This window comes from Lethenteron reissneri, chromosome 35 (assembly GCF_015708825.2).
Source record: "Lethenteron reissneri isolate LAM-NWPU_2019-01 chromosome 35, ASM1570882v1, whole genome shotgun sequence".
In the NCBI taxonomy this organism is placed as follows: Eukaryota; Metazoa; Chordata; class Hyperoartia; order Petromyzontiformes; family Petromyzontidae; genus Lethenteron; species Lethenteron reissneri.
The window spans coordinates 47743-71433 of NC_083813.1; the positions used below are offsets into that span (position 1 = coordinate 47743).

Below are 23691 nucleotides of genomic sequence, written 5' to 3' on the forward strand. Positions count from 1 at the left end.
AGGCTGTTGGTGGGGTCTCTTTTTAAAAAAGAGGGATGACATTGTCATCCTCTCAGCCGACAAAGGCAATGCCACTGTCATCATGGACAAAATAGAATACAACAACAAAATTCAAGAACTACTCAACGATGGCAGCTATACAAAAATAAAAAGAGACCCCACCAACAGCCTCGTCACTAAAACCAACAAAATCATTTCTGATTCAACCGCATTATTTGATCAGACCAAACAGTTCTCGTTGAAACCTTCTGCAGCCAGGCCACCAAGATTATACGGCTTGCCAAAGATACATAAAGAAGATACACCTCTTCGTCATATTGTCTCTACTATCAACTCCCCCACCTATAAATTGGCTCGTTTTTTGTCTGAAATCCTACGGCCTTTCACTGGAAAAACCACCTCTGCGGTACTAAACTCTACTGACCTGGTATCGACAATCAAGGGGATTGCCCTGTCCCCAGACGACCTGCTTGTCAGTTTTGATGTGGTTTCCTTTTTCACCAAGGTTCCTGTACCTGACACCATCGCAATCATTGAAGACTTGGTTCATCAAGGACTGAATGCTGGGGTACCCCCCCTGGTGAGACACTGCTTAACCAATACATACTTCACCTGGAATGAAACTTTCTACAATCAAACTGAGGGCACCCCAATGGGCTCCCCTTTATCTCCGGTTGTAGCCAACATCTTCATGGAGAAATTTGAGACGGACGCCATCCAGACTGCCACTCTACGCCCGACCTTATGGAAGAGGTACGTAGCGACACTTTTGTCATCTGGCCACATGGCCGGCCTGCTCTAGACCAATTTCTCGACCACATCAATTCCATACACCCAGCCATCAGATTCACCATGGAAGTCGAAAAAGATGGCAAGCTACCCTTTTTGGATGTCCTAATCAAAAGGAGACCTGATGGTTCAATGAGCCACTCTGTCTACAGGAAAGCCACCCATACGGATGCTTACCTAAAACCGGATTCCCACCACCATCCATCCCAGAAGAATTCCCTCATCAAGACTCTATATCATAGAGCCCAATGCATCTCCGACCATGAACACATTTCCAGTGAACTCAAACACGTACGCCAAGCTCTTAAGGCTAATGGTTACTCCGACTACACAATCCGCAAAGCCATCACTCCAACCATCAAGAAGGATCCTGTTGAGGAGCCTTTCAAGACCATCACCTTACCCTACATTGCTGGGGTCACAAAAAAGATCTCCAAAATCCTGATTAAACACAAGATCCAGGTCCGATTCAACACAGTACATAAAATCCGTGATCTGGTACCGTCTGTAAAAGATGTGGTTCCAGACATACAGTACCCTGGCGTCTACAAACTAAGTTGCCTCTGTGGTAGCAGTTACATTGGGGAAACCAAACGACATGTCTCGGACCGCATCCGTGAACATAAAGCTGACCTGAAACACGGTAGGACAAACACCTCAGCCGTGGCAGATCACTGCTACAACTCAGTGGGCTCACATGACATTGACTTCTCCAAGACAGAGGTTCTCTGCAAGCCATCTGGCTATCATGAGAGATTCGTTCATGAGGCGATCCACATATACAAACACAGAGACAATTTTAACCGAGAAGATGGATTCTGGCTTAGCAATCATTGGAAGGACGTAATAAACCATTTCGATACACATTAGGGTGGGTAGAATAATAAGAATAATACATAGTGTTATATTAAAATTTATAGCAATACAGTATATAATTTAATGTTGGGTTTATCTATGGCAGTATATAGTACGGTATATGCTCGTGTGATGTAAGAGAATAAAGTTTAGATGGAAGCATATTATATAATTTTTACGACATAGAATTGTAATGTATTACTTGCTGTTAGTAACTCAGCTTATTGTAGAGTATAGTAAGTATACTGATGGTGCTATGCAGTTTATACTTTAGTTTTTTATGTAGTTTATACTTTAGTTTTCTACGTGGTTGTTTAGTAACTGCAGCTACATATCATTAACATTCCTTTCCTTTGTTAATGCTACTCCCTGCACCCCCCCTTGGTGCTGCTGATCCTGCATAATGCATGGACATAATATGACTTTGAAACCCCCCTGCCCACCTCCTACGCATTCCCCATGAATATGCTAAATTCCTCTTCATATGCACATTCTTTTTGTTAAGGCGCTCTTCCACCTCCAACCCAGCTTATATATAAGCTCCTAGCTTGGTAGTGTCTCATTCTTCACCTGAAGACGGCTGCTTGCGTTGTAGCCGAAACGTCGTGAGAATTATTTTATTTTATTATGTTTTATTTTTATTATTTTATTACTTCCCTTCTACGTGACTTTACCGAAAGAACCAAGAAGACAAATGTACTTTGTCTGCAGGATGGTCCCAGTCGCAGCTGCTGTGGGTGATGATGTTTTAGTGCCCATCTATGCCAACGTCTCTGCTATTTCTGATATGTGCGCAACTCACAGATTAATGGGAGGATGGCTGAGCCGCACACAATGGCAAGAAGCACAGATTGGTCCAATCCTACTGATGAAAGGAGTCGTGGATAAGAGCCACACATAGGTGGGGTTTCACTGTTGTGTTCCATTGGTTATTAAAATGTTCATCACAGTGCCTGTCTTTCCTTGTTTCAGGTGCTATTCTTACTTCTGTTGACGATGAACACCCACATCGCAAAAAGGTAAGTGTTCAAAATCTGCAGGAGTTTTTCAGGTGCGAAATGTATCCTAGTGGAGCTCTGTAGCTGGCTCGGTGGCTCAGAGAGCAAGGTGAGGTGTGTGGATAAGGGAGGTGCAGTGTGTGGATATTAAAAGAAAATTTTGAAAAATGTACCAGGTAAGGCCCACTGAGATATTTAGCTCTTTTTCGGAAGTGACCTGGCCACAAATGATAGCCCAATTAAGTGGCTTATCACGTGTAAATTTATAGCAGCCAATAACTCTTAACCCATGTTTCTAAGTGTGGAGGGAAAAAGCGGCGGACCTGGAGAAAATCAACGTGACCACAGGGAGAGAGACATACAAACTCCAGATATACAGGAATCAGGGTTGGGATCGAACCCATGACCTCCTGTATACCAGGCAAGGTAGTTAACATCTTACCAACGCGGCACCCACGGTGAGGTGTGGAGAGGGGAGGTGGGGTGTGTGGTAAGGGGTGCTCTGAACATGGAGACAAAATGACATTGATTGTAAATATACAATAAAACCTCATTATCTTCTTGGTTCTTTCGGTAAAGTCACGTAGAAGGGAAGTAATAAAATAATAAAAATAAAACATAATAAAACAATTCTCACGACGTTTCGGCCACAACGCAAGCAGCCGTCCTCAGGTGAAAACCAGGTCCGTCGAGGCGACAGAGTCATTCAGACTCTGTCGCCTCGACGGACCTGGTTTTCACCTGAGGACGGCTGCTTGCGTTGTGGCCGAAACGTCGTGAGAATTGTTTTATTATGTTTTATTTTTATTATTTTATTACTTCCCTTCTACGTGACTTTACCGAAAGAACCAAGAAGATGAATCCCTGCAGTCACGAAAGCTTTAAATCGAAATTAAAACCTCATTATTTCGATATTTGATCATTCGTAATTGGGGATAATTCAGCACGGCTGTGCTTTCAGCATATACAGTACAGTAAAACCTTGGATTGCGAGCATCATTTGTTCCGGAAACGTGTTTGTAATTCAAAGCACTTGTATATCACAGCACTCGTATATCAGTTGTGATCATGTGACGCTCGGCAGACAAAGCGTCTACTGCACGTACTACTCGTATTGCAAGACTTTGCTCGCTTATCAAATTAATATTTATTTTAAAAATTTGCTCGTCTTGCAAAACACTCGCAGACCAAGTTACTCGCAATCCAAGGTTTTACTGTATTGGTAATTCGCCACGAGCCGAATTGCTGTACCAAATGGTCCAATTTTGGCATACACGTGGAGTGACGCCACGCGCCACAACCAAAACAATTGTTGCGTAGTAGAACCATGTGGTGACGGAGTTTACTATAAGGGCGATTGATTAACACTATCACGTTCAGCACTCAAGCTCACACCAGGGCTAGGTACTCTCTGTTCTTGGTCCTTACCCTGGACCCCCGAATTCTGTTGTCTGACCCTCGGCTATCCCTTGGGCTCTCTCACTCGGGCCGGGGCGGGGGCTCATCCAACACCGCCCGGCAACGAGGAGAGAAGAACCCACTCTCTCTCAGCCGATCCTTACTGAATACTTGGAGCCCCGCTCTCGGCTATCCCCTTTGGCTCTCCCACGCGTCTGCCCCGGACGGGGGTTCAGCCAACACCGTCTGGCGACGAGCAGGAGAGACCTGCAGCCGATCCTTGCTCTGGGCTCCCACAATGAACCCCGCCTTTGTCACGGGGTCCCCCTTCAGTACCCCTTGGGCGGCACCTCTCCATAACTCGGACCCGCCTTTGTTCCCGAAGGTACCCCCTTACAGTACCCGCTGACATGACGTCATCCTTCGCTGTCAACTCACTCGCACCTCCCTCTACGCCCTCTCATGGTTGCTCACACTACTCCTTTACACAATGACTCAGTCTAGTGGCGGCGCACGTGGTTAGCGTTAGTGCAGACCTGTTGCTTTGGACTTTACCCTGTTTATGCACTTTTTTCAAGCCAATCCCCTGAAATGTCATTTATACCTACATCAAGAAGTACAGTAAAACCTTGGATTGAGAGCATAATTCGTTCCGGAAACGTGTTTGTAATCCAAAGCACTCGTATATCAAAGCGAATATCCCCATAAGAAATAATGGAAACTCAGATGATTCGTTCCACAACTCAAAAATATTCATATAAAATGTATTAATAGAAAATACCTTTTTATATTTTTTATTATTTAAATTTAATATAAAGTAATCAAATTAATTAATTAAATTTAATCGTGGCTGGTGTGAGGGAGACGAGAGAGAGGAGAGGAGGAGGAGGGTTATTGTGTACGACGACTTTCACTAACGGAATCACTGCCATCTGTTGGCTCACTGGAATCTTTTTTTTTGTGCGACTTTAACAAGGAACCTATCCAATGACACTTGCTTTTGCCTCCTTATGAGGAGGCAAAAGGCATTGTTGCAGTACAGTTACTAAAGAACAGCCACTACACTTGGACACAAAATAAAAAAATACTTTGCGCACACACACGTCGCAACACTATAGTAAACATACGCTCGCACGGATGTTAACTATACGAGTGAGGCATGCCACCTGAGACCGAGCATGAGAGACAATTACCCACAATCCCGTAGCGAGAGAGAGGAACAATCTGCTCAGTTGTGATCACGTGACGCTCGGCAGACAAAGCGTATACGTATCACTTGTATTGCAAGACCTCGCTCGTTTATGAAGTTAAAATTTACTTTAAATTTTTGCTCGTCTTGCAAAACACTCGCAGACCAAGTTTCTCGCAATCCAAGGTTTTACTGTAATAGAAAGGGACTGAAGTATAAATCGCTTAGTCTGCAAGACAAATCCAAAGTTTTGTGGTAAGGACCAATTTAGATTGGCCATTCTCCTCATGGCGTTTGTAACCACCACAGTGGCCAAATGGGGGCTCTGGATGGGTGCGAGGGGCTGGTAACCCCTCCACCTTCAATTAATTACCACGAAACCACAACTGAAGAATGTAATTAATAAGCTTGTGCCAGAGGCCCCGGGGGGACAGGCGTCTATGACGTTTCCTGGCCAAACCCCATTTGGTGGAGCCAGCAGACTGAATCCATACCCTCGGGGCTCCTCCAGAAACAACAAAACACCATTACGGGTGGCCACGTGGAATGTTCGAACGCTCACTGCAGAGGAGAGGCTGCCACTCCTCAGTCGGGAGCTGGACCGGTACCGCCTGGATCTCTGGTATTCAGGAGGTCCGGTGGACCGGCTCTGGCTTTCTGCCACCTCGAGGGGTGGACAGTCCTCTACTTGGGGCAAGAGACTGCCAAACAACAGGAAGTGGCTCTTCTGAACAAAATAATGAAGGGGGCATGGGAGCGTGGCGGTGAGGTGGGGGAAGCTGTAAGCCCCAGGCTACTTTGGGCTCGCCTTCCCATCAACCAGAGGCGAGGAGTGGTGGTCGTGGTTACTTATGCCCCCACCGAAGACGAACATCCGTGGGGGGATGCAAGGCCGATGAGTCAGATGCCTTCTATGACCTCCTGTCACAGTTGCGAGCTAAAGTGGCCCCTCGGGATAGAGTCATCTTGTTGGGTGACTTCAATGCCCGAGCTGGTCATGGTGCTGGTACTTGGTCTGGAGTGATTGGAAACCATGGGCCAGATCAGCTCATGAACAACAGCAGGAGGCTGCTCGATTTTTGTGCAGCCCATGGGCTTGTAATTACCAACACGCTGTTCCGGCATCGGCGCATCCACACAAGAGCATGGATGCATGCCGGGTCTAAGCAAGAACATCTGCTGGACTATCTAGTGACGGAACAGCGGATGCGGGCCCATGTCCTTGACACCAGGACCTACCGTGGAGCTGATCTGTCCACTGACCATCGACTTGTTATCTGTAAGATGTGCCTGCCATTCTTCCACTCCGGTGGTGGGTGTACACCCAGGACCCCATTCCAACCTATAGTGGCATGGTCTCAGCTAGTTAATGAAAGTTTCGAGCGAGAATTTCAACATCACTTGTGGCTGGGGTTGGCATTGTCCCCCACTCCTCCTGATGTCGAGGGGAAATGGACGAGTTTTAGGACTGTGGCTCATGCAACTGCAATGGCAGCTTTGGGTACACGGTCCAGAGACCCTGGCTGACAGAGGAGGTGTTCAGGCTGGATGAGAAAAAGTGACAGGCCCACTCTCATCGTATACAGCATCCCACGTCAGAGAATGAGGAGGCTTACCGCAGCCTTCGCTCGGAGGTTCGAAAGGCCGTGAGGCACTGCAAGGATGGTTGGTGATCATGGGTTGCTGAGGAGATGGAGTCTGCCTCAATCACAAATCGCTCTTTAATTCCATCAAGAAAGTAACCTGCATCACCACACCTATTACCATCATTAGGGGAAAGAACGGTGATCCAATCTCCTATTCCCAGGAACAGGTTTGCAGATTTGCTGAGCATTTCTGTGAGGTCCTGGGGGAGGGGAAATCCTTCCGCCTTGAAAACATCGTGGGACAAAGTGGGGATGACCCTGCTGAGGTTGCGGTGCCTCAAATATTGGAAGAAGAAGTCACCCCCTGTGAGTGGCTGGCTGAGGTGCCATCTATTGAGGAAGTACTCAAGGCGATCCATAGTCTGAGACCAGGAAAGGCACCGTGCAGAGATGATTTCCCTAGCGAAATGCTGAAGGAGGGTGGCGTTTGTGTACAGACTGCCCTACATGACATCATAACAGTCTGGACCACTGGACGGGTTCTGCAGGATTGGAAGGATGCCCTGGTTGTCCCCCTCTTTAAGAAGGGGACCACACAGACTGTAACAACTACAGGGGCATCTCACTCCTCAGTGTGCCAGGCATACTGAGAAGAGACTTGCAGAGCCCCATTGCGGTTTCAGGAAAGGGCGGTCCTGCACAGATGCCATATTTTCTGTCCGTCTGCTACAGCAGAGGTATAGGAAATTCCAACAAGACCTACATCTCTGCTTTATTGACCTAGTCAAGGCCTATGATACCATCAGTAGGCCTGGGCTCTGAGTTCTTCGTGCTTTCGGAGTCCCTGACCCTCTGCTCACGATCATCAAGGACCTTCATGATGGTGAGCGGGCCCGGGTAAAACTACGTGGCCGGGAGTCGGAGCCATTTCCTGTTCACCTTGCAGTGCGACAGGGATGTCCTCTGGCTTCCACATTATTTTACATTTATTTCGACTACGTAGTTGGTAAAGCCTTCAATGGCTGTACCGGAGGAATTTCCATTTGGTACAGAAACAATGGGAGGCTGGTCGATGCCCGGGTGCGGTCAAGGGATGGCTCCCTAGTGGTCAACCACTTTATGTATGCCGATGATCTGGTAATTGCTGCTCACTCAGAGGAGGAGTTGGAGGCGCTCCTGCTGAACCTGGAGCTTGCCACTAAGAGGTGGGGCCTTACCATCAGCCCCACCAAAACTAAGCATCTGCCTGGATATTTTGTACCATCGGACACCCCACCCCCACAACTCCCAATTGGTGATGGGGCAGTTGTGGAGAGAGTGGAGAGTTTCCCATACCTGGGCAGTGTGCTCATGACCGGCTCCGGTTTGACAGCAGAGATCTCGCTCCGAATCAGTCGAGTGGCATTATCTTTTCATTGGTTGCGTAACGCTGTGTGGAAGCTACCTGGTCTGTCGCTCTGCACGAAGCTTCAGGTCTTCTCAGCCACGGTCTTTCCCTCCCTTCTCTACGCTTGTGAAATGTGGACCCCCTAATGCAGACATGGGAAAAGTACGGCCCGCGGGCCGTATACGGCCTGTTGGGCTTTTTAATCCGGCCCTCAGAACTTGTCCAAATATTATTATTAAATAAAATTTTACCTTCCTCCTGTAATGCCCCCATTTCCCCATTAGATGGCGCACTTTGTGTAATTCAACAAAACAAACAAAACTTAACTCCGAGTTCTCTCCGAATTTCACGAGTCCGTTCTAGACCCCACAGTTTTTTTAAAGAGTTTTAAGCACAGAAAACATAATTAAAGTTTGAAAAATCATTAATTGTACAAACTTTTCAATAATTTCCTTCTTCACTTCGATTGAAATTTTCTTTAAAAACTTCTTCTCACCAACATTACCACTCATTACCACTTTCTCCGAAGGCAAGTTTGTAAAAGAATACATGGTACAGACAGCAGACATCTTGTGTCCGGAGATCAAAAGCAAATTTGAAAAAGTCAGTTTATTACGCAGGACTGTGACTCGCCGTGTGGAACTGATTGATAAAAATATAGCCAGTCAATTAAACAAAAAGTCTGATTCCTTTGAATTATATTCACTAGCACTGGATGAAAGTACGGACATAAAATACACTGCTCAGCTCCTCATTTTTATCCGATGCATTGACGACAGTTTTGCGATAAGAGGAGTTTTTGACCATGGAGTCCCTGAAAGGAACAACGTGGGGAGAGGACTTGTATAACCAGGTATCTGCTGTCATCGAAAGAATGACGCTACCTCGGAGTAAACTTGTCAATGTCACAACGGATGGATCGCCAAATTTAACTGCAAAAAATGTTGGGCTGCTGAAAAGAATCCAGGATAAAGTGAAAGAGGAAAACCTTGTCCAGGATCTTATTTTCCTTCACTGCATCATCCATCAGGAATCCCTGTGTAAGTCTCTATTGCAGCTTAATCATGTCGTGAATCCAGTCGTAAAACTTGTGAACTTTATACGAGCAAGGGGACTTAAGCACCGTCAGTTTATTACGTTCCGAGAGGAAACTGATGCGGATCATCAGGACTTGCTGTACCACTCTCGTGTCCGCTGGTTAAGTTTGGGGAAAGTGTTACAACGAGTGTGGGAGCTGAAAGAGGACATCATCGCATTTTTCGAGTTGATGGGGAAATCTGACGGATTCCCTGAGCTAAGCGACAAGAACTGGCTTAGTGACTTTGCGTTTGCTGTGGACATATTTTCACACATGAATGAGCTGAATGTGAAACTGCAGGGGAAAGATCAGTTTGTTCACGACATGTACAAACATGTGAAAGCCTTCAAATCCACTTTGTTCTCCAGACAAATTGCGAACAAATCTTTCGCTCATTTCCCCACACTTGCCATGCAGGAAGAGGCACCGCGAAACGCAAAAAAATACAGCAAATCGCTTGAGGACCTGGATGGAGAATTCTGCCGTAGGTTCTCTGATTTCGAAAACATTGAACAGTCACTTCAGCTGGTGTCCTGTCCCCTATCACAAGACCCTGAAACAGCACCACAGGAGCTGCAGTTGGAACTGATAGATCTTCAGTCTGACTCCGTCCTAACGGAGAAGTTCAACTCTGTTAAACTGAATGACTTTTATGCTTCACTTAACAGAGCCACGTTTCCAAACCTCCGGAGGACTGCACAGAAGTTACTGACTTTGTTTGGCTCTACTTATGTGTGTGAGCAGACAGTCAGCGTCATGAACGCCAACAAAGCCCGTCACAGATCAAAGTTAACGGATCAGCACCTCAGATCTATCCTGAGAATTGCCACAACCAAAATAACTCCAGACTTGGATGCACTGGCAAAAATGGGAGATCAACAACACTGTTCCCACTGAAACTGAAAGTGATGATTTGTTGCTGCAGCGAGGTTGGAGCCAAATCTCCATCACACAACCTGCGTGGCTGCTCTAACCTGTTAATGTAGATAATAAAGAAGTTCAAGTGAGGTAATTGGTTTGGGCGCAGGCCTCAGATGTTTTCATGATGTTTCATCAGTCACGTTACGACATGTTTTTGTATTGTTCATGTTCGTGCAATTTGTTAAATTTCCTTGCAAAAAAATGCTTTGCTACCTGTTAAAGGCCAAATCCTTTCATGTAATGATTTTTACATGTCATTTATATTAGTTCACACAAACACTCCATCCATCTGTTCCTGGCCTGGCCCCTCTGTCAAATTTTAGAACCCATTGTGGCCCGCGAGTGAAAAAGTTTGCCCACCCCTGCCCTAATGGAACATCTTCGCCGGTTAGAAACATTTAGGCTGGCCTGCCTACGATCCATCCTGGGTTTAACCAGGCTGGATTGTGTGAGGAGCTCACAAATCATTAAAAGATGTGAACAAAGTCCCATCGGTGAGCTCCTCCGGCAGCCAAGGCTGCGTTGGCTGGGTCATTTAGCCCGCATGCCCAGCCACCGCATGCCTAAACAGCTTTTGTTCGGGCGGATATAGGGGGCTAAACGGGCACGGCACGGGCTAGAGAGGAGATGGAGTGATGTGGTACAGGAAGATGTGGAGCTGAGTGGACTTGCCGATGACTGGTACCAGCGGTGTCAAGATCAGCCTCTGTGGAGGAGGCAAGTGAAGGACGCTACTGGCCAGTTGGAGGCAGTCACCCTCCAACAACAACGGAGGGCAGAGGAGCGATGCTCACAATGAATGGAGCGCCGGGTGGCTAAACCACAGCAAGTTGGCACAGTAGGGGGCACAGGTGGTGCATCAGCCAGTCATCTCAGTCAGTCGACCCGTGGCACCTGGGTCTGTCCCGTGACCTGCCAGCGGGCGTTCTACACTTCACGTGGCCACAACGTGCACATAGCCTGGCACAAGCGTCGTGGTGACGTCACTGCGACTTAGTGGCGAATGGTGGTTGTTGTGTGAAGAGGCAGGAGGCACTGGGCAGTACCGTTGTACATAATTTGGAATACTGTATTGCATAATTCGGCAAGGCCAGAGCCTTGCCGAATTAACAAGGGTTTACTGTATATGTTGACATTTTTTTGCACCGTATGTAGCCAACAGTGCTCATCGGAGGTGCGAATATAAGAACCACTACAACACGGTTCTTCCATTAAGGAATAATAGTGTGTTTGTGAGTGTCTCTGTGTTTGTGTCTGTGTGCATGCCTACGTGTGTCTTTGCATCAACCCATGCACCTGGGTCTGTTCCGTGACTTCCTGCCAGCGGGCTTTCACCACTTCACGTGGCCTTACAGTGCACCTAGCATGGCACAAGCGCCGTGGTGACATCTCTGCCACTTAGTGGTAAACGGTGGTTGTTGTTGTTATCTGTGCGTATCTCAGCCAACGCCCCAGCGCATCTCGCGGAGCTTGGGTGTGGAGAACTACACCGACGTGTCGTGGACGAGCTCCATGTTCAGCCTCCCCTGCTCCCCGCTGCTTGCCAGGCCTGACCCCACAGCCTCCTCCACCGCGTGGCCACGTCTGCCAGGTGCCATGCTTCATTGTTTACCCAGCAAATCCTTCCGGAGTCTCAAGACCTTTTCAGGAGGATCCTGCTGATCTTTCTCAGTAGGGGGGGCAAGCATCGCAATGTGTTTCTCAATCGAGTGGTTTGTGGGTAACTTTTACATTTGAAATGTGACGCTGGCACACAATGCCCTTGTTGGATTGACATCCCGGGATCTTAGCAGACTGCCATACCCTGGTTCACCAGGAGAATGCACTATAGCAAGTGGACTAGAAATAATAAAATAATAAAAATAAAACATAATAAAATAATTCTCACGACGTTTCGGCCACAACGCAAGCAGCCGTCCTCAGGTGGAGAACAGGTCTGTCGAGGAGACATTCAGACTCGGTCTCCTCGACAGACCTGTTCTCCACCTGAGGATGGCTGCTTGCATTGTGGCCGAAACGTCGTGAGAATAATTTTATTATGTTTTATTTTTATTATTTTATTATTTCCATTCTACGTGACTTTACCGAAAGAACCAAGAAGATGAATCCCTGCAGTCACGAAAGCTTTAAATCGAAATTCAAGTGGACTAATCACCATGTGTTTACATCTTTACGAGGATACAGTGTTGCCCCCTTGCGTGCGTGGGTTTTATCCGGGTGCTCCAGTTTGGGCCCAGTTTCATTCATTTTTGGCTGAAAATATCTAAAAATTTAAATAAAACCCAATGCAGCAGGGACCTCCTGAAAAAGCATCTGGTCACCCAGTGTGGCTCTTCCGGATGATTGAGTATCTCTCTCGCCAAAGGAAGAAAAGCCAATGCGCCGGGCAAGCAAAACCGGGCTTTGTGCATTGCGGTGCAGGACACTGGCACCCTGTGTCATCCCTCCATCACTTGTTGGTAGAAATTAAGTTTTGCGGAAACTTAATGCATGTGTGGCTTTTTTGTTTGTTTGTTACAATAGGACAGCAAGGGGAGAGTTGGAGTGAGGAGAGTAACAAGCGAGGCAGGGTAAGAGCTGTCTTCCATTCCGTCCCACTGGACCGTTCCTATCTCGACGTTGGCGGGACAGGGTTTTAAATTTATTTTATTATGATTATGGTTACGCTCGTTTACCCAGAAACGCCTCACTCGGTCTCAAGACTCTTTTCATGGAGGTTCCTTCCAAGTTTTTTGTATTCGGGAGCGATGGTGTGATCCCATTTGAGTCATTTGCAGGCAATTTTTCAGAATTTGGATGTTTGGCCAATATCGCTTAAAATATATTTTTGGCTATGAGAGAAACCCCATTCAGAACAAGGGGAGAACATACAGACACCAGGCAGAAAGGCACCCGAGTTGGGAATTAAATCAAGGCTCTGCTTGCTGTTCGGCACAATTGTCACCATTGTGCCAGCTTACCGTTCCAAATACAACCTCAATTAGTAATGTGTGTGCTCTATAAATGTAACATGTGCCAATTGTTGTGTTGCAGGTGGCAAGATGTTTGTTTCATTGCCAAAGCAGAGATCCTGAGCTTGTTCCCGTGCCGTCTCCACGGGCTTTTTCATCTGATGGAGCTGCTGAACCAACGTCCGCTGAAGGTCAGATCACCAGCGTTCACCTAGCTGGAGTCAGGCTTGTTTTGCTTTCGCAACGGCGTTGATACGTTGGAAAGGAACAGGAAGTGTTGATGTTTTACAAATATCGACTCTCTTATACTGATAAGTGGTGGTGTACATGTGCGGGGCTAGACCTCGGTACGCCATACTGGCACTTCTTCCAACACCAAACATGCGGACCAGCACTCTACACATGTTCCTATTGCCTATTCCACACTTTCCACAGAGAGGAAGAGGCAGTGAACATAGGACAAATCGTGATTTGAAGCTTTCATGACTGCAGGAATCCATACTCGGTAAAGTCACGTAGGTATAAAATAAATCACGAGGTTTCGGGCGCAACACAAGCGTTCATCATCAGGTGGTAAAGCATGGCCTGCTGCTGAGGCAGACTGTTTTAAAAGGTTTGAAATGGTTGGAGCTACACCCATGCTTTCCCACATGATGATGGACGCTTGTGTTGCGCCCGAAACCTCGTGATTTATTTTATACCTACGTGACTTTACCGAAAAAACCAAAGAGTATAGGACAAATAGGTTTCATAACGGGAACTTCTACATTTCCATCACTGCTCTTAACCCAAAACACAAAACCTTAATCAGCTGCCATAGGATATTGAGTTTACATACATAGCTATGAAGTGTTGCTGATTATTCAAGGATAGTTATTGTCGTGGTGATTCATTGACTTGGATTTTTCTAACTTTTGCAGAAAACAAGAAAAAACTGCAGATTCAGCAGCACGTTTCTAAATCGCTGATGGCACAAGGGGAATGTGACAGTCAGCTGTGTGCTTTGGATGACTCCAAGGAGCTGCTTTTGAAGTCTGATGATTTTTCACAAACGCTCTGTAAGTCAATAGACATGAACATTCATTCGAACTTTGAGCCATCACTGGTTCATGAAGAAGACTCGGAGTTCAACAGAACAGCAATGGAGAATTTATTCATAGATAGTCTCCTGCCTGATTCACCTCCGGGAAACACCACACGTCACGATCGCACGTTAGTAGATGGTCTTACCCACATTCAAGAAGATTTGGCTGATTCGGGAGACTTGATTCGTCCAAATAGCGATCCTCAGACCAGCAACGCTGACTGTGGACTGTGTTCAAGGAAGGAGCCGTCTGTGTCACAGACAGTGGAAAATCAATCGGCGACTGTCGATGCTTTGCACCAGCATGCTTCCGACATGCACTGCAAACAGATTTCTCAATCCCAGCATGGCCATGGAGTTGTCAGAAATTCTACTCGTGATGATGATGATGTTGTGAGTGAGGAAATTACTAATTCTGTAGGTGAAGTGAAATTAGAATCTCAACCTGTCATGGGCTTAATCGATGCAGATTTTGTAATGGACATCAATGGACCTCTACCTAAATTAAACACAAGTACATTAAGCATAACAAATATAAACCCTAATGCAAGTGATCACATCGCATTAGGCAGTACATATTGCAAAACTGAGGCTTGTGATCCCTGCATTAAATCCACAGACAGCAAGTCAGTAGATGACGTTTGGAATAACGGTGATTCAAAATGGGACATATCTCCCACAGATCTCGTGCTTATGCATTTAAGTACCCCAAAGTCCCAGAAGACAGCATGCTATTTGACAGGCGGTGAGACGAACGTGCATGTGAAGGAAAGGCAAGGAGAGAAAATGGACGAGGGCAATAATTGCTGCCTTCCGAGTCAAACGAACAATGCGAAGTTCGAATCGGAAAATAACATTCGTGAAGAACCAGCTGTGGAGGCCATGACGAGTCCCGCAAACCCACGGGCTCAACTGGAAACTTTCGCGCCAATCACAGAAACGCCGAGGCGGCCATCCAGACTCGGCGTAACTCTGAGCGGAGCACCGGGGGCCCTGGGGACCGACGCTCGCAACAGCGGCCACAGCGGTAGTGGTGGTGGCAGCGGCGGCAGCAGTGGCATGCTTCTTTTGTCATCCCTGGGCCGGCGCAAATCCAAGTTTATCTACTCGATTCATTCAAACGTAGACCAGGCGCTGCCTCTGGTGCTCAACGAAATGGTAATGGGCGAACATGAAGCAAGCGTCTCGTTTAAAGAAGCGCCGCCGCGTGGATTCACAGAGGATGTCCACAGGACACCGTGCACATCGTCCACCTCCACAGGTACTGACACCGCCTCGTGCTGCACACAGTGCATGCGGCTAAGTGCCAATCATATTTCTGTGCAGATCGTTATGCTAAGCTATGGTTGTTGTGTGTAGAATGGTATTGTTAATTGGTGAAAGAGAAACGTGGATATTGTTCACGTGTATATTGTTGTCCTTTGTGTTAAAGGGAGCTGAGAGGCTATGTGTACTGTATTGTGAGTGGGGGAGTGGAGGGGGGGGGGAGTATGGTTGGGGGGTAGCGAGGGAGGGGGAGAGTCTGCCTTGGTGATTGGGGGGACTTGCATACATGCTGGGGGTGGCAGAGAGGATATGTTACAAATTGGCTGTAGTACTGAACGCAACAGGGAATGAGCTCCTCTTACTATTGAGGCCATTTAGTCACACTTTAATTTTAACAATTTTGTATTTCATATTTACATTGTAATCTGTTTTCAGATTTTGCAACGCTGAAGACTTACAATGCTAAGGAAGGCAGTTTTGTTCAGTCAGAGGTTATTGGAGAGTCTAGGAGTTCCTTGGCAATGAAACGTCAACAAATGCCCAAAGTTGAGACGACCCCTTGCAATAAACAGAAAGTAAATGAGAGCGGTGATTTTTCTGACGATCTCAATAATGGAAAAAACAATAAAGTTAGTGAACAAAGTGCTGCTCTCTTTGCAAGCGGTCATCTGAAAGAATGCAGTGTGAGCCCTGTTATCTGTGTGGACAAGGTATCCGTGCCAGTATTGTGCAATGACACTCCATCCGTGCACAGTGGCACCTCCAACTTCAGTACTCCAAACATAGAGCAGAAACTGTCCATTCATGCTGTGAAACAGAAGATGCTTAGCAGCCACAGGTTTCCTGCTGCGAAAGCACTCACGCTGGAGAGGAAATCTGGTTCGGACAGTCCGCTGCCAGGACTGATTGCTCATTCCGGCTGTGGGCTTCCCACTACGATAGCCACTGATAAAATACTTCCGTCTGTAACACCGGAACGTAAAAAAGAACTTGAAGACGTTTTGCTGTTATCCCCTTGTACAAGTAGTGAGATGACTGGTGGAGATGGTCTCAATACTCGCCAAGTAAAGCCTAATGCTGAGCTATTTCAGCCTCCATATTCAGAACACATGTCGGACGATTCTCTCATTATTGCCGTGGACACATATATGGATGCAGGGCATCCTTCTGCGCACCGTGTGAAAGGTGATGAAGCAGCAGCAGAAGAAGATGAAACCCCTGCAGGCCGTGATGCTAGCCCGAGGGCAGTTTCTGCAGCTCAGTGTGAAAGACCAAATTCATTATACGGAGACACTGATGAAAGCCATGTAGCTAAACGATTGCATGGAGATAATTCTGTGAGTGAAGAAATTTTGGGGCCATTTCTGTCAGTGAACCATGTAATCACAGAGAGTGACGCACCATTACCTTCGCTCGATAGATTGTATGAAAGTTCAAAAAACATGATCGTGTCCAAGCTTCCATTCTTAAAAACAGATCCTTGTAAGTTATTCGTGACCACAGTGGATGATAAAGATCTGTCTAGATTCGAAACTCCTTTGTCGATTAATGTTGGAGAAAGACATGACAGACACAGCATAAGTCGTGCTCCATTAGAGCATGTCTTAAGTATGAAAGATAATGTCCCAATTGACCAAAGAACTCAAGGAATCCAAAATGCCAACAACTATCAATCGCTTCCCATGACAATGTTGAATGAACTTCAGAAGACATCCAATGAAACTAATTCTTTGTTCACTATCGCAACTGAAAATGCTAAATCCATTGTGGCCGATGCAGAAGATGAGCCGCAGCATCCAACAGGGCTCTTGCCTGCCAAGCGGCCCTGCCCAGATATCGACGTACACGATCTTCATCAGGGGTTTTCTGCTGGCAGGGCAACTCGAGCCCGCGGTGTTTCTGAAATGCACCATCATGCCTCCACCATGGAATCACCTGGCCCACAGACGTTGGCTTCTTCGAGTGGTTTATACAGTAGAGCGGCACCTCGCGGACTTACAGGCACAATTGGCACTTCGAGCATTTATTCTGGTTTCCACACAGCATCCAGAAAACGAATTCCTGTTTCGGATGACAAAATGGAAAAAGCAAAAAATATTTTCAAAGATATCGAGGAAATATCGTGGATGGAAGAGAGCAGCGTCGATGTTCAGAATGTTGAGGTGAAGAAACCTTCGTATTCTAGCGCACATTCATCCAACGCTCCAGCAAGATCTAATGATGATGCCTTGGCACCCTGTTTCCTACAGGAGCAAAAGCCTAACACAGTTTCTAAACAGCTGGAGAAGGTAACATGTAACGACAGCAGAACTATAACCTTTAGCGCGTCCACATTTAAACAAAACGTTGAACTTACTGAAAGCCAATCGGCAGAGGTAGAAGCAATCACGAATATGATGGAGCTCACGGGTAGCCAGTTTGAGTTCACACAGGCATGTATGCCTGCGGTACCACCGTGTTTGTTTCCTCGGGAAGGGCTGACATTAAGAACCGGTGATAGGCTGCATCCTAACGGCAGTGGTTCTGCTCAGGGTATGTTACAGGCAAGGACTGCAGATGACCATCAGACTGATACTACCCCTGATGAGCATCGATGTAGACAGGAGGCATGTGGCTTGGATACCCCTCCTAAAGACTCAACAATGCTTTCAAAACAAGTGTTAAAATTACTGACAGGTTTCCAAGACCCCAGTGAATTCCAAAATGCTCACCAGTCAAGGTGCCTTGACATTTCCAAAGTTTCTGCATGGAAATCTGATTCGACACCACCCACAACTAACGATGGAACCTCCAATATCAGCATTAAAAGATATCATGAAGATTTTGATGTCCAATTTATACAATCTGCCGAGCAGCCCAGTACACTACAATCATCATATTTGAAACTCGGAAAGCCTGTTCAAGCAAATATTAATCCTCGTCCAGTGCCAGCTGAAAGTTTAAGCAAAGAATCTTCCGTATCAAATACACGTTCAAAGGCAGAAGAGTGTAATGCTGTTAGTGCATCTTGTGAAGATATATTAATTGAGAATTGCCCTGACAATGTGCTGAAAGAACAAGTAGACAAGGGAATTCAAAGTACCAGAGAAGATCAAGGACAAAACCTGCTGAGCTCCACAATCTGCCAGGAGAATAGAGAAAAGAGAGACAGAGCACAGAGTAGTGCTGCAAATTCTACCAACCAGGGAGGGTTCCAGACAGCTGCTGGTCAAACAATAGTTCTGTCTGAATCTGCAGTTCAGAAGGGCAGAAGTATGTTTAAAGATGATATTTATTTAAATGATGTTACAGAAGCTAACGACAGACTCATTCAGGACCTCATACAACATTGATTGTTCAGTTGAAAATAATGCGGCCCAGCAAAATTTAAAATCCCATGGAAGTACAAATGATAAAACGTTAGAGCCCTGCTTAGGTTTCTCAGTGGGCAGTGGCATAATTATAGATGGTGGCATGTTACCTCTACAACACAGTGGAGGCTTCCATCCGCAATCAGATTTGAGCTTCAGGAGCAAATATCAATCGGGAAAAAATACAAATGTGAATGTCAAGTTAGACACAAAGACGAGCAACGTTCGTCGTTCTGGAAACATTACGGCAGTGAACAATTGTGTTGCAACAAATCCGCTGTGCTTGACACATGTTCAAGCTGACAGTGGCAACACACGCATTTTAGAAATGATACCAGATAAAGAAAGAAGCCAACTTTTAGAAAATACCAGGATCCAGTTTATACACAAGATAGGTGAGACTACCCCGAGCGACAGCGTCGCTTCAGAAAACAAGCGCGAAGTGAACATCGTCCACTTAGAGCACAGCGCACATCTCGCCAACCAGGGGTTTCAAACTGCCAGCGGGAAGAAGGTGACCATCAATGAATCGTCTTTAAAAAGAGCAAGAGAGTTATTTGAAGAATTCACTGTTGCAGGAAATGAAGACCATTGTAGAGATAATTTAAACAAGCGTGATGATCCGCCCACACGTTTTCTGCCCGAAAGTTCATTAGATGTCTTTCATGGAATCGGCACTGCAGGTGGAAGAGGTGTTACATTTGACAAGTTGCCACCCACTGAGAATGTGAAGATGGGCGTCGAAAGTTTTTCGGCAGCAGCAGAAGCCAGAGTTGAAAGCGACGATGATGGAGAGCTGAACTGCACACAAAATAAAACTGTTATGCGACCACCACTTTCTTCGCACAAGTCTGCTATTCATATAAAGGGCCAGAATGAACCTGGACAACAAATGGACAGCTTGAATAACTCTGTAGGTTGTAATAACATTTTGGAAAGTGACAATTATGTTTTGAATACGGCTATGGTGGGATTTGCAAACTGCTTCAGTACAGCCAGTGGAAAGTCCATTGAGGTTTCAGAAGAGGCCTTGCACAATGCCCGAAAGAGATTACAGGAGGTTGGCATCTCTGAACAGTCCGAGTTCATCAAAAATCCCATTCAGAGTGACATAAAGCAGATTGAAAATGCCGTTCAGCGAGTCCCAGCCAATCCTTCTGATTCTTTCTTAAGCAAAAGTGGCTCCGATGCACATTGCAGAGTTTATTCTCCAGAAAACCTTTCCTCTCCCACCGTTAAAGCCACACAGTTAATTCTACCCGTACAATTTTACACGGGTCGAGGATCTAAAGTAAACATCTCAGAAGAAAGCCTCGAAATTGGCAAAAGGCAGCTGTCCAAAACAACGTGTGAATATCATCCACCAAGGATTCTAAACGTGGACGTCGCACACGTGAAGCGGAATACTGACCGTGGCTCGGAGCTGCCCCATGGCGGCAAGCCACAGAGGGCCGGGAGGCGGCTGCAGGGTGGGGCCAATGGTGGCCCGGTGCGGGAGGCGCTCCCTTCACCCGGGGTGGCGGAGTGGGAGCGCCTCTCACCCGGTAGCTCAGACTCTCGCGTGAGACAGGAAACAGAAGAGAGTGTCATTGCCTGGCTTCAGGACGAGGACACGGATCTGGCATCTCCACATCATCTGGCAGCCCCCCTAACATCGGAGTCTCCGTCACTGCGTGCGTGGGCCGCCCCTAATGCGCATCAAGCCGCAGCTAAAAGGCCAAGGCACAGTGAATCCTTCCATACAGGTAAAACGTTCTGTTGGTAAAACACGTTGCTGAGGCTTTGGATAACACGTATGGATTAAAATTGGATTTGTCGAGGTGGCCAGGTGGCTCAGCAGTCAAAACCTCTACTGAAATCTAGGCAGCCCATCCATTGTTAAACTGGGTTCTCAAGTGTGGTGAGTTGGTGGTCTCAGCCCAGTCACCAATGGCTCTACAAAAAAACCCCATCGTGCCACAGAAGTTCACTTAACTTGGCAAACATTCTAGCCCTGAGGATTAAAACGTTAAATGTTGGTTTGACTGCCGTGCGGCAAACATGCAGGAAGGTGCAGCGCCCACAGTGTGGATGTGAGGTCATATTAGAAGTAGTTTTGTGATATAATCTTCTGTGGTCGCTCGAGTACGGGGATGTGCGCTGCTCACTAAGACATGTCATCTCATTGGCACAACAACAATAGCACAATTAGAATAACATGAGGAGAAAAATGTAAAATCCGTAAGTAAATAATAACAATGCATTGAACAATGAGTTATATAATATTTTTGTGCATTTTTAATTATATTATTATTATTATGCTTATTTACCCAGGAAAGCCTGACTTAGTCTTAAGACTTTTTCAGGAGGGTCCTTCCAAGTTTTTGCAGTGAGGGGCGATGTTGGTGTGTGTGATCCCCAGTTGTATAATTTGCAGTAAAATTTTCAGCATTGAGATGTTTGGCCAATACCGGTTCCACCGTATGTGTTTTTTTATGCTTGGAATGGCCGATGTGCATATTTTTTATATTCATCCAAGATTTTAACTTAATGTTTGCATAATAATAATGATGATACATCTTGTTGGGCAAAGGAGAGCCACCCTTGAAGCGGCATCTGCTGTCCGAGTCTGACGTGGGGGCGAGCGCGGAGCCTCTGCCGGAGCCTCTGCTGGAGCCAAGCGTCAGCAGCCCAGACGGTGAGCTCCACAGTGCACGTCGCTCATGCCCTTCGCTCTGCCAGACTCCGCAGCACCATGCAGTGGCTTCACAGCTAACCAGTCGGGTGTCATGGAGAGCGGTAGTTCTCAGCGTGTCTGGACCCGTGGGCTGTCACTCACAACCCCCAATGTTTTTGCGTACTGCCACCGTGCACACTTCTCAAAATTGAAACGACTCTAGATCGTAGTGATGGCTCTGAGGACCGTACGCTGGGAACCATTGCCCTAAACTATGCAGTCCATTACCTTTACATTCCGAGAAGTTAACATTTAAATCAATATGTAGTTGTATTTAAATGCGTTTTGATGCTAGGAGTCATGCAGCCGCAAAATCCAACTATAAATGATACATGTATTGTCATATAGAAGTTGTTTTGCTTCATAGGGTCTAGATTTTAAATGTTAATATACGTGTATAAGTTACAGTTTGCAGATGTTTATGTACGTGTCATTAATTGTTTGCTATGATGTCACTTGGCACCTTGTAAGGTGACATTGTGTCCTTCTGCCATCCGTGGCTGTCCACACCGTGGATCACATCGCACCGCTTCCCCGGTGCACACAGTGCCGAACGATTTGCTCGTGAATGCTGAAACCCAATTAAACCAAATTTTATTGTTGCGTTGCTTGCACTGATTAAAGTGGAATGGCCTTATCTTTCAGGCTTTTATGAGAAGAGGAGACGGCTTCCACATGGTACCGTGTTGCGGCCTTCCGTTTCAAGTCCTTATTACGACCTCAGGTAGGGCTGTCTGCATTCTCCACTGTATTGTCTCCTGCACATTGTAAAGCCATGGGAAATCCTGTTTTCACACTGCCGAATGATAATTGCTGCATAATTATAGAATATGAGCTATAAATCTCCTCTACAGTTTTTTTATCGAGAATTGTGCTTGTGTGTTTGAGCAATACTGACGATGTAGTTGAGTGTCATCACAATGCAGCGCAGACATTGTTCTACATCTGAGACCCTTATCGATGCCTTTCTCACTTCTCATCTTGATTGCTGGTGCACCTTCCTCTGTGACTTCCCCAAATCCAATCACCTCCTCAGTGCCACCTCAAGAATTATCTGCTGACAGCAAACTGTTTACCATATAATTTGTTAACTTCTCACGCGGGTTTCTACAGCCAGTGTTATGATTGGTGCTTAATATTTGCGTGACGTCAGGTAATGACCTGTTTTTTTCTGTGAGGTCATGCACCTGTTTAAGAAGCTGGTTCAGGTGGCACAGTTATTCTAACTTCCTGGAATTTATTCTTCTTTCCCTGAAGATACTTGGTGTAATCTGAAACAGAACATAATTTCGAATTGCTACATTTGGTTGACGATTATTCTTTAAATTACTGGCGAGCTCAAACAATGATGGCGCATTAAATGGCTGTACGCGTGACGTTATAATTTTAACAGCGGAGCGTCTGAACGACACGGATGTGCCCACATCATTACACGGCCTGATCCAATGATTTGTTACGTTATCATTTGACGTGCCCCCAGGGAGCAGAAGCAGGCTGCTCCCGCGATCGACACGAGGCAGCAGCGGCAGCAGGGATTGGCCGAGGGCACTGCGAGCCCATCGGGCGCCCCGCACACGCACAGCCACAAGGCCAGAGCCTTCTTGCCGCCCTTCCGCGTCTCCCAGCCCAAGGCTTTGCCGGCAGCGCGGGGCGTGCGCGCTTTATCTGCGGGCGTCCACACGCCGCCATCCGGAGGCTGGTTCCCCGGTGTTGCCCGGCGGCCAATCACGTTGAGCGGCGAGCCCGGGGTCATGGGCGGCGATGACCAGCACGTGGGGGGACGCTGCTCGCCGCTGACGAGCCGTGACGGTGCTGCATCACCGCCGCCGCTCCCGGCCGAGGACGGTTTGTTTGCGACTCGTGGCTACGCGACCACCTTCACGAGCAACACAAATCCCTTGACAAAAATCTCTGCTTTTGCTTGGACGCCACGTACCTGCGTGTCTAATACGGCTGCATCGGACGGCACTTGCTATATTGCTGAATGCAAATAGGGAATTTTTTTATGGCTGCATCTGATTAAGTTTGTATTGATTTAATCTCGAGCAATTGCAGGAAAATGTACATTAGTCTACCAAAATCACACAAGTTATTTACTCACAGGAAAGATGACAAACTAAGAA

The 23691-nt window shown here is 46.5% G+C and overlaps 1 protein-coding gene across 5 annotated transcripts in view; it reads left to right on the forward strand.

Moving 5' to 3' along the window:
- BRCA2 (BRCA2 DNA repair associated) overlaps positions 1-23691 on the forward strand; it is a 58530-nt gene that overhangs the window by 14767 nt on the left and 20072 nt on the right. For 2 of the 5 annotated variants that reach the window (XM_061565497.1, XM_061565501.1), the window contains exons 4-12: positions 2617-2663; positions 11645-11792; positions 12725-12771; positions 13235-13343; positions 14073-15497; positions 15938-20597; positions 21425-21529; positions 22214-22292; positions 23049-23413. In XM_061565497.1, the coding sequence (XP_061421481.1) occupies positions 18782-20597; positions 21425-21529; positions 22214-22292; positions 23049-23413 (2365 nt within the window). In that variant the 5' untranslated portion in view covers positions 2617-2663; positions 11645-11792; positions 12725-12771; ... (1 more) ...; positions 14073-15497; positions 15938-18781. Of the gene's footprint in view, positions 1-2616; positions 2664-4268; positions 4426-11644; positions 11793-12724; positions 12772-13234; positions 13344-14072; positions 15498-15937; positions 20598-21424; positions 21530-22213; positions 22293-23048; positions 23414-23691 lie in introns of those variants that run through there. The other 3 variants (XM_061565499.1, XM_061565500.1, XM_061565498.1) reach the window with 3 other exon arrangements.